The sequence below is a fragment of the Silene latifolia genome, chromosome 8 (assembly GCF_048544455.1).
Source record: "Silene latifolia isolate original U9 population chromosome 8, ASM4854445v1, whole genome shotgun sequence".
NCBI lineage: Eukaryota > Viridiplantae > Streptophyta > Magnoliopsida > Caryophyllales > Caryophyllaceae > Silene > Silene latifolia.
Window position 1 is genome coordinate 2,694,299 of NC_133533.1, and position 10,377 is coordinate 2,704,675.

The following is a 10,377-nucleotide window of genomic DNA, read 5'->3' on the forward strand; positions in this document are numbered from 1 at the left end:
GATTATTGGGCACAAGTGAATTCTCCTACTCACTTGTTCTTGAGCTCTCCAAATGGAAGAACAAGGATTCAAGTATAGAATCTCTCCCAAGGAATAATACCCAAGGTAACCACTTAATAAAATTAATATTATTAATACTAGAACAATATTAATTTAAATAAAATTGACCCAAAAATCTTTATTTTGTTCTCTTTATTTCGGTTAAGAGAAGGAGAAGAAGGAAGAAATTTATCTCTCTAAAACTCTTATTTTAGACGGTGAATTAATGAATGAATAATACCCAATCTTGAAGTAGTATATTAGGCAAATTATAAAGCAAACCCATGGTCTTTTTCATAAGACAAAACCGGGTAAGAGGGGGAGTTTTGATGCCCAATGCATGAGCAAGGTGCTCTTCACAAGAGGCACTAGGTTTGCATGGCTAGGTTTAGGGAAAAATGATTATGTTTTTCACTTAATCAATCAACATAATATTTTCCTAATATCACCCATTATTTCGGTCCATTTTAAGATAAAATGGATTCCACTTACGCCGTATATACTTTCCAGAGAATGTATTGTCAGAAGAATTGGATGCTAAAATCACCCTACCGTTACCTCTGCCGTATCATCATATTTTCCGAACCGACACACCGAGAAGCCACCATTACCCATCACTTATTTCCACCCCTCCAATCACCAAACCACCACCACCATCAAATCCACGAAAAATCTATGTTTAACAAAGTCATTAACTTGTTCCTGCAGTAATGGTTCCTGACTTGCACAACATTTCCTGGTTTATCACATAATTTGGATTCATTACATAATCTGTTAAAAGCTAAATTGATCCAACAAGTTTCAAACTTGGAAGTTGTAACATTACATTTCACAGCTACACTAGTGATCCCTGACATTTTGAACATTCAATAACTCCAGAGTAATTAACTACAGGGAAAATATGGAAGCATGATCATGATTTACCTGAAAAATACTGTGGTTCATATAATATTAACAACTTAGGTGAAAAAAAAACCATTTATTCTAATACTATGCACAGAGAATATATACTACAAAATGACTATATAATCATACACGCTAGCGTCCGCTAAGAGCAGTCATAGAAACATAGTTTACAGAACAATCTTCGGGGCAATTTGGGAGAATTTCATCCCTAAAACTGACTTTGTTTCGTGTAAAACCAGGTTGCTTCGGAATTGGAAGAGTTTTGGCATCATCGACATCAAGCATGGAAATCAAGGCAGGAACATCTGGCCTGTCCTCAGGAAATTCTTGGACACACAGTAGTCCTACTTGTATGCACTTAAAAAGCTGCCCTTTAGAGCATTGGTCGAGAATTGCAGGATCGATCAATGAGAGCATGTTGTTTTCGTTCCACATTTTCCATGCCTGAGAACATTTTAGAGCGTGTAAGCTACTCAGGGAAAAGTGTTGATCCACCATATAAGTAACGACTGGTTAAGGTACGGTTTGCAGTTTGCTAGACCTGGTATAGGTACAGCTGAACCATAGTCGACGCAACCCAAAATTGACCAACTAAGAGGCAAAATTGACCAACCAAAGCAAAAGTAACATCCTCTAAGGCCTGAACATAACCAAACCTGACACGAATCAAGTGAACTAAATTACCGGAAATGACACAAGTTGAATCTACTCGAACCGAAGGACCCCTTTTACCAGGCTTAGTTATACACTTTCGTCTTGTATTAAAGTGAAAGATGAACAGGGATTCAGTGAACCTTACATATGTTAGGAGGTTAAAAGACTGCTGAGCTAACTTGTGGTTCCGTTTGCCACTGACAATTTCCAGTAGCAATACTCCGAGACTGAATACATCTGATTTCTCAGAAAATTGCCCTTCCATTGCGTATTCTGGAGACATATAACCACTGCAAATGCGAGTTAAGGCACGTAAGTTTCATGACTTTAGGTGCATAGTTTAACAAATAACAATGGCACATTATCATAAGGGTGGGGGATGAGAAACTTACTAGGTTCCAACAACTCGTAATGTGTTTGCTTGATCCTGTTTGCTACCAAAGATCCTTGCTAACCCAAAGTCGGAAATCTTTGGATTGAGCTCTTCATCAAGTAAAATGTTGCTTGGCTTTAAATCTCGGTGTATAATCCTTAATCTAGAATCTCTATGAAGATAAAGTAAGCCTCGACAAATTCCTTTGATGATGTTAAACCGCTTTTGCCAGTCCAACAGTTTACATTGTTGTGGATCTGCACATAAGAATTGTACACATCTGAATGACTAATGAATGTTAATGAAAAAGCATCAGAGCTAATAAACTGCTGAAGGTCAATGCGACTGCATGTTAAGAAATTAAGACGCTCTAAAGTCGCATTATAATTAACTTCATTACCAAAGAGAAGTGCATCCAAGCTTTTATTTGGCACGAGCTCATACACCAGTAGTTTTTCTTCCCCTTCTACAGAGCATCCTAGCAATCTTACAAGGTTTTTGTGCTGAAGTTTTGAGATCACCATTACTTCGTTCATAAATTCCTGTTGCCCTTGTCCCGACACACTTGAAAGCCTCTTAACTGCAATATCTTGCCCATCTTCCCATTTTCCCTAGAAATTGATAAATTTAGATGACACACTATTAACATGAACTATCACATGAAACCATTATTAGATGACGCACTATAGAAAACCTTACACATTGGAAATAAGATATACCTTATACACCGGGCCAAATCCCCCTTGGCCGAGCTTGTTCATTTCCGAAAAGTTGTCTGTTGCATCCGCAAGCTTTGTGAACTCAAACAATGGCAAATCCTGAAAATCATTACTACAACCTGCCGCGCCAAAAATGTTTTGCCATTCGGTCTCTTTAGGCGGTGGTGGAGCTCTCTTTGCTGCCAATTGACCATACAGTGACGGTGGTGTAGCTCTCTTTCCTGCCAAATAACCGTACAGAGTTGGTTATGACAAATTTAACAGACTGCAAATACTGGCATTTGGAGTATATAATGTTACCATTTTTGTGAGCCATTCGCTTCCACAGGAAGAACGCTGCTATAGATACAAATAATGCACCAAAAATCACACAGACGGCTGTAATTATTTTCTTTTTGCCACTTTCACCTGCAAAGCAGCGGAGTGAAATAAAAGGGAGCATTTGTAAGTCTTTACCCAAATCAGTACAAGAACAGCTGTAGAATTCAAAAATGGGCAGTTTTGATAATTACGGGTTTAGCTTAGATTTACAAGCTAAACTAGCTCACATCTACATATACTGATCTTGGTAATACAAAGTTCAATAATACATATGAAATGATTGGTAGATCGACAAAATCATGTGTACGATGTTCACCTGGTAGTTCTGAATTCGCCAAACGAATGAAAAGATCAGCACCGTCCTCAGAGTACTGTTGTAGGTCAATGAGGCTTGCATTCCATAACATGCATCCAACACCAGTATAATATGAATAAGCTAAACATGAACAATCCCCAATGCAATTTCCCTGACAATCATCTGCACTCGCTAGAATCCAGCGAGCATAATCTGGTACTTTAATCTGCTTCATATGCAAGAACTTGTCTTGTTTGCTTCCTGGAACTTGGCATTGTAGCTCTGTTCTCCGAACACACCCATTAGTCCAATTTCCTTTCCTCCATTCCTTAACATTTTCCGGTGTAAAACCTCTCAAACATTCACAAATCGGTTCTTTCAAAGAATCACAAATCGCAAATTTGCCACATTTGCTGTAAACATCACACTCAGTGTCCAAAGACTGCCAGTCACTTTCCCAAGAACTGCTATTGTCATTCCAAATCCTTCCTGACAGAATCCCATCATAAGTCAGAACATACCTTTCCCAAAACGATTTATCCGCCAGTTCAAATGACAAGTCCACTGTGCCATCATGATCATCAACATTAAATCCAGAGGAGACCTCAGAGTCAGAGAAAGGTATTCCAATAAATCTATACCCATTCCAAGGACCCGAACGCCAATAGGGTTTATCACCATCAACAATGAAGAATTCAGTCAGATCCCGTGGAAGACTAGCAATGCGAAAGCGACCACTTGATGGATCATTATTACTCTTCCATGACTGAATGTTTGTTTTAGTATCATGCAAACTTTTATTAAAGGTCAGCTTTGTTCCTGACAAAAATGAATCTGTGGGATTGTCGAAACTCTGCCAAATCCTGATATTACTATCCTGCACAGACAAAATAAGGTTACCAGTGTCTAGCAGCTGAACTACTGAATTATTTGCCTTAGATGATGTATTTGATGACCAATAAACCTTATCCTCGGCGTCCATCACTTGAAGATCCCCGTCATCCGAGATTTTGAAGACGGCAGATGAGTCTTTTACTGGACTGTCTCTGTTGGCTACCCAAACAACCTCCAAAGAATTCTCAGAATTCAACTTGTTATTAAACCATATGCCAAGATACCGACTTGTCGAATTAGTCGGACTAAAAAACCCGAGCTGGAAAATAGCATTGCTAGAGACCAATGTTTCCGGGTCCTTCACAAATTGAGGGAATGTAAAAGAATTGGATGCAGTTGAACCAAACTCGACATCGAACCATGAAATTAACAGAAATATGTAAATAGCAGCCTTGAGATGCATTGAGAACTTGGAAAATGAAAATTTGAGCTCATAAACACATTAGCATTTAAGTATATATTACAGTAGTAAATACTCAGTCAAAAAATTAAAATATGCAACACTTGTAGTTAATTACTCCAAGTTGAAGACTAAATCGTTTACTTTCAAGAACATTGAATATATTAGTCAAAGCAAATTTGTGTTTTTTAAGCATTATGTTGTATTATGACAGGATTTTCATTGCATTATGAGCATGTCACTTCTGACTTACAGGCATATTTATATCATTAAGTCTTATGTTGAACATCATCAATCATTCAATTGGTTAGGAGATCAATATTCAATCCCAAATTCTTGTTAAAGACAGGTGTATCCGACCTAAGCTTAAGACGGGTCAAATAGTTTGAATCAGACAAAAGCAGAATATATAGAAAAAAGTCAACGATTTATCATATATGCATGAGTGGGATGATATTTGACCCGTTTAATGTCAAGACGGATACCTCCGTCTTAGAGGAGATTGACCGATAGTCAATAAGGTATGGCTAAGTACTTACCCCCAATATATCTACATGACATAAATGGCATATTCAGATAGCATATTGGCCGGAATCTACCGTTTTTGAATATGCTGCTAATACCAGCATATTGTAATAGCATATTCATTTATACATGAAAATAGTAGAACGAAAAAACGGTAGATTCCGGCCAATATGCTAATTTTACTCGATGGTCAAACATGCTGCTAAAATCTGCCAACCGTTATCTGCTATTGTAAATCTGCTTCTGCCATTTGCCAAATAGGGCCTATGTATGAACGGAAAAAAAAAATGAAATAAACTGAATAATGAAAACAAAATGCACTTAATCCGAACAAATAAAGAAATTGAATCCAAATAACACGTTCTAAATTAATTATTATTTTTATAACGAATTATTTGTTTTTTGATGCAATTTTTAAGGACAAATAACCAAGCTATTTGAAAATAGTTTCTTTGTGATGCTAATATATGGACATGTGTTTTTATATCGGATCTTTTTATATCGTAATTGTACTTATCCTATAACGGATTGAAATATTTTGAAGGGAGTGATTATGATTATTTGTTTTGATAAAGACACAACTCTATTATTATTAGTAGGTAAAAGAGGTAACTAAAAGATCCCATTTTATAATAAATTTGTGTAAAACAACCTTACACGAATCTTTGTACTGTGTGAAAACGTATTAAACGGTCAAATATTTCCACAGCTTACAAGTAACCTAAGTATGTTACCTCAGTTGCCAGTTATTGTTTTCGTTTGTCACGTGATCGACGCTTAAACATTATATAACAAGATAATTTAGACAAAAGGCTCGACACGTTATTATAAAAAGTTGCACTCAACACTCCGACACATTGTTATGTTCTGTTTCATTCTTATGGCTGGCGGGCTGATGTTCAAAAGAGCTTGATGCACTTTCTTCTTTATGATTTATCTGAAAAAATTGTTCCTATACTATTAACATCTTAGATGAAAACAAATTATTTACGTGGGTAATTAAGTAACTACGCACATAGATTGTATATGGCACACGCTAGCGACCGCTAAGAGCAGTCATAGAATCATAGTTTACCGAACAATCTTCGAGGCTATTTGGGAGAATTTCATCCTTAAAGCGGACTCTGTGTTGTGTAAAACCAGGTTGCTTCGGAATTGGAAGAGTTTTGGCATCATCAACATCAAGCATGGAAATCAATGCGGGAACATCTGGCCTGTCCTCGGGAAATTCTTGGACACATAGTAGTCCTACTTGAATGCACTTAAAAAGCTGCACTTTAGAGCGTTGGTCGAGAATTGTAGGATCGATCAATGAGAGCATGTTGTTTTCGTTCCACATTTTCCATGCCTGAGAACGTTTTAGAGCGTTAATCCGCCATATAAGTTACGAGTAGTAAGTTACAACAAGTTAAGGTAAGGTTTGCAGTTTGCTAGACCTGGTATTGGTACAGCTGACCCATAGTTGGCTTGAACTTGTCTAGATTCAATATTGATCCGACTCAAACAAAGCAACCCAAACATGACCGACTAGACTCTAATAACCCCGACCAAAAACAACACCCCTGAACATATCCGAACCTGACCTGTCAAAGTGCACTGAATGAAATGGCGCTAGTTGAACTGACTCGACCCTAACGACTCCTTTTACCAGGTCTAATTTTACCCAAATTTTTCACTTCAGTATATTAAAGTGAATGATGAACAGGGATTTCACTGAAACTTACATATGTTAGGAGGTTAAGAGACTCCTGAGCTAACTTCTGGTTCCGTCTGCCACTGACGATTTCCAGTAGCAATACTCCGAGACTGAATACATCTGATTTCTCAGAAAATTGGCCTTCCATTGCGTATTCTGGGGACATATAACCACTGCACATGCGAGTTAAGGCAGATAAGTTTCATGACTTTAGGTGCATAGTCTAACAATGGCACATTTTATCATAAGGGTGAAGTGATGAGATACTTACTAGGTTCCCACGACTCGTAATGTGTTCGCTTGATCCTGTTTGCTACCAAAGATCCTTGCCACCCCAAAGTCTGAAATCTTTGGATTGAGTTCTTCATCTAACAGAATGTTGCTTGGCTTTAAATCTCGGTGTATAATCCTTAATCTAGAATCTCTATGAAGATAAAGTAGGCCTCGACAAATTCCTTTGATAATGTTAAATCGCTTTTGCCAGTCCAACAGTTTACATTGTTGTGGATCTGCATATAAGAATTGTACACATCTGAATGACTAATGAATGTTAATGAAAAAGCATCAGAGCTAATAAACTGCTGAAGGTCAATGCGACTGCATGTTAAGAAATTAAGACGCTCTAAAGTCGCATTATAATTAACTTAATTACCAAAGAGAAGTGCATCCAAGCTTTTATTTGGCACGAGCTCATACACCAGTAGTTTTTCTTCCCCTTCTACAGAGCATCCTAGCAATCTTACAAGGTTTTTGTGCTGAAGTTTTGAGATCACCATTACTTCGTTCATAAATTCCTGTTGCCCTTGTCCCGACACACTTGAAAGCCTCTTAACTGCAATATCTTGCCCATCTTCCCATTTTCCCTAGAAATTGATAAATTTAGATGACACTATTAACATGAACTATCACATGAAACCATTATTAGATGACGCACTATAGAAAACCTTACACATTGGAAATAAGATATACCTTATACACCGGGCCAAATCCCCCTTGGCCGAGCTTGTTCATTTCCGAAAAGTTGTCTGTTGCATCCGCAAGCTTTGTGAACTCAAACAATGGCAAATCCTGAAAATCATTACTACAACCTGCCGCGCCAAAAATGTTTTGCCATTCAGTCTCTTTAGGCGGTGGTGGAGCTCTCTTTGCTGCCAATTGACCATACAGTGACGGTGGTGTAGCTCTCTTTCCTGCCAAATAACCGTACAGAGTTGGTTATGACAAATTTAACAGACTGCAAATACTGGCATTTGGAGTATATAATGTTACCATTTTTGTGAGCCATTCGCTTCCACAGGAAGAACGCTGCTATAGATACAAATAATGCACCAAAAATCACACAGACGGCTGTAATTATTTTCTTTTTGCCACTTTCACCTGCAAAGCAGCGGGAGTGAAATAAAAGGGAGCATTTGTAAGTCTTTACCCAAATCAGTACAAGAACAGCTGTAGAATTCAAAAATGGGCAGTTTTGATAATTACGGGTTTAGCTTAGATTTACAAGCTAAACTAGCTCACATCTACATATACTGATCTTGTTAATACAAAGTTCAATAATACATATGAAATGATTGGTAGATCGACAAAATCATGTGTACGATGTTCACCTGGTAGTTCTGAATTCGCCAAACGAATGAAAAGATCAGCACCGTCCTCAGAGTACTGTTGTAGGTCAATGAGGCTTGCATTCCATAACATGCATCCAACACCAGTATAATATGAATAAGCTAAACATGAACAGTCACCAATGCAATTTCCCTGACAATCATCTGCACTCGCTAGAATCCAGCGAGCATAATCTGGTACTTTAATCTGCTTCATATGCAAAAACTTGTCTTGTTTGCTTCCTGGAATATGGCATTGTAGCTCTGTTCTCCGAACACACCCATTAGTCCAATTTCCTTTCCTCCATTCCTCAACATTTTCCGGTGTAAAACCTCTCAAACATTCACAAATCGGTTCTTTCAAAGAATCACAAACCGCAAATTTGCCACATTTGCTGTAAACATCACACTCAGTGTCCAAAGACTGCCAGTCACTTTCCCAAGAACTGCTATTGTCATTCCAAATCCTTGCTAACAGAATCCCATCATAAGTCAGAACATACCTTTCCCAAAACGATTTATCCGCCAGTTCAAATGACAAGTCCACTGTGCCATCATGATCATCAACATTAAATCCAGAGGAGACCTCCGAATTAGAGTAAGGTGTTCCAATAAAACGATACCCATTCCAAGGACCCGTACGCCAATAGGGTTTATCGTCAGAAACAATGAAGAATTCCGTCAGATCCCGTGGAAGACTAGCAATGCGAAAGCGACCACTTGAAGGATCATTATTACTCTTCCATGACTGAATGTTTGTTTTAGTATCATGCAAACTTTTATTAAAGGTCAGCTTTGTTCCTGACAAAAATGAATCTGTGGGATTGTCGAAACTCTGCCAAATCCTGATATTACTATCCTGCACAGACAAAATAAGGTTACCAGTGTCTAGCAGTTGAACTACTGAACTATTTGCTTTAGTTGATGTATTTGACGACCAATAAATCTTATCCTCAGCATCCATCACTTGAAGATTCCCGTCATCCGAGATTTTGAAGACGGCAGATGAGTCTTTTACTGGACTGTCTCTGTTGGCTACCCAAACAACCTCCAAAGAATTCTCAGAATTCAACTTGTTATTAAACCATATGCCAAGATACCGACTTGTCGAGTTAGTTGGACTGAAGAACCCCAGCTGGAAAATAGCATTACTAGAGACCAATGTTTCCGGGTCCTTCACAAATTGAGGGGACGTAAAAGAATTGGATGCAGTTGAACCAAACTCGACATCGAACCATGTAATTAACAGAAATATGTAAATAGCAGCTTTGAGATGCATTGAGAACTTGGAAAATGAAAATTGAGCTCATGAACACATGTAGCATTTAAGTATATTAGTATATACTCAGTCAAAAAATTATAAAATATGCAACACTTGTAGTTAATTACTCCAAGTTGAAGACTTAATCGTTTACTTTCAAGAACATTGAATATATTAGTCAAAGCAAATTTGTGTTTTTTAAGCATTATGTTGTATTATGACAGGATTTTCATGGCATTATGAGCATGTCACTTCTGACTTACAGACATATTTATATCATTAAGTCTTGTGTTGAACATCATCAATCATTCAATTGGTTAGGAGATCAATATTCAATCCCAAATTCTTGTTAAAGACAGGTGTATCCGACCTAAGATTAAGACGGGTCAAATAGTTTGAATAAGACAAAAACAGAATATATAGGAAAAAGTAAACGATTTATCATATATGCATGAGTGGGATGATATTTGACCCGTTTTAATGTCAAGACGGATACCTCCGTCTTAGAGGAGACTGACCGATAGTCAATAAGGTATGGCTAAGTAATTACCCCCAATAAGTATACATGCCATAAAAAGAGACTAAATTGCCTGAAAATGTTGATTGTTTAAAAATAATATTAACCATTTATGCTGGTTAGAGTCCCACACACACACAAAATGTATTCATGTACATGGCAAAATGATAATA

At 37.5% G+C, this 10,377-nt stretch overlaps 1 protein-coding gene across 3 annotated transcripts; it reads right to left on the reverse strand.

Annotated features, from left to right (window-relative positions):
• Window positions 1–870: 870 nt before the first annotated feature.
• Window positions 871–10,375, reverse strand: LOC141596015 (G-type lectin S-receptor-like serine/threonine-protein kinase B120). 3 transcript variants are annotated; one of them, XM_074416007.1, is made up of 15 exons: window positions 8,430–10,374; window positions 8,092–8,199; window positions 7,792–8,012; window positions 7,475–7,685; window positions 7,094–7,331; window positions 6,851–6,995; window positions 6,202–6,474; window positions 4,272–4,499; window positions 3,329–4,184; window positions 2,992–3,099; window positions 2,692–2,912; window positions 2,373–2,583; window positions 1,992–2,229; window positions 1,745–1,889; window positions 871–1,389 (listed from the first exon to the last, which is right to left on the reverse strand). In XM_074416007.1, the coding sequence occupies exons 1-15, from the start codon at window positions 9,703–9,705 to the stop codon at window positions 1,078–1,080; spliced, it is 4,791 nt and encodes a 1,596-aa protein (XP_074272108.1). In that variant the 5' UTR covers window positions 9,706–10,374; the 3' UTR covers window positions 871–1,077. The 3 variants fall into 3 exon arrangements, with proteins under 3 accessions (XP_074272108.1, XP_074272107.1, XP_074272109.1); XM_074416006.1 differs by having other exon boundaries at window positions 3,329–4,499; window positions 8,430–10,375; XM_074416008.1 differs by lacking the exon at window positions 871–1,389 and adding an exon at window positions 1,396–1,601 and having other exon boundaries at window positions 3,329–4,499; window positions 8,430–10,375.
• Window positions 10,376–10,377: the final 2 nt, after the last annotated feature.

Excerpts from the sequence above, each read along its gene's own strand:
- LOC141596015 (XM_074416006.1), bottom strand. The coding sequence starts at position 9,705 with ATGCATCTCAAAGCTGCTATTTACATATTTCTGTTAATTACATGGTTC. Across the intron at positions 7,686-7,791 it reads GATTTGGCCCGGTGTATAAG|GGAAAATGGGAAGATGGGCA; the intron begins GTATATCTTATT and ends ATCAATTTCTAG. Across the intron at positions 4,500-6,201 it reads ATAGCCTCGAAGATTGTTCG|GACCCGGAAACATTGGTCTC; the intron begins GTAAACTATGAT and ends CAATTTGTGAAG.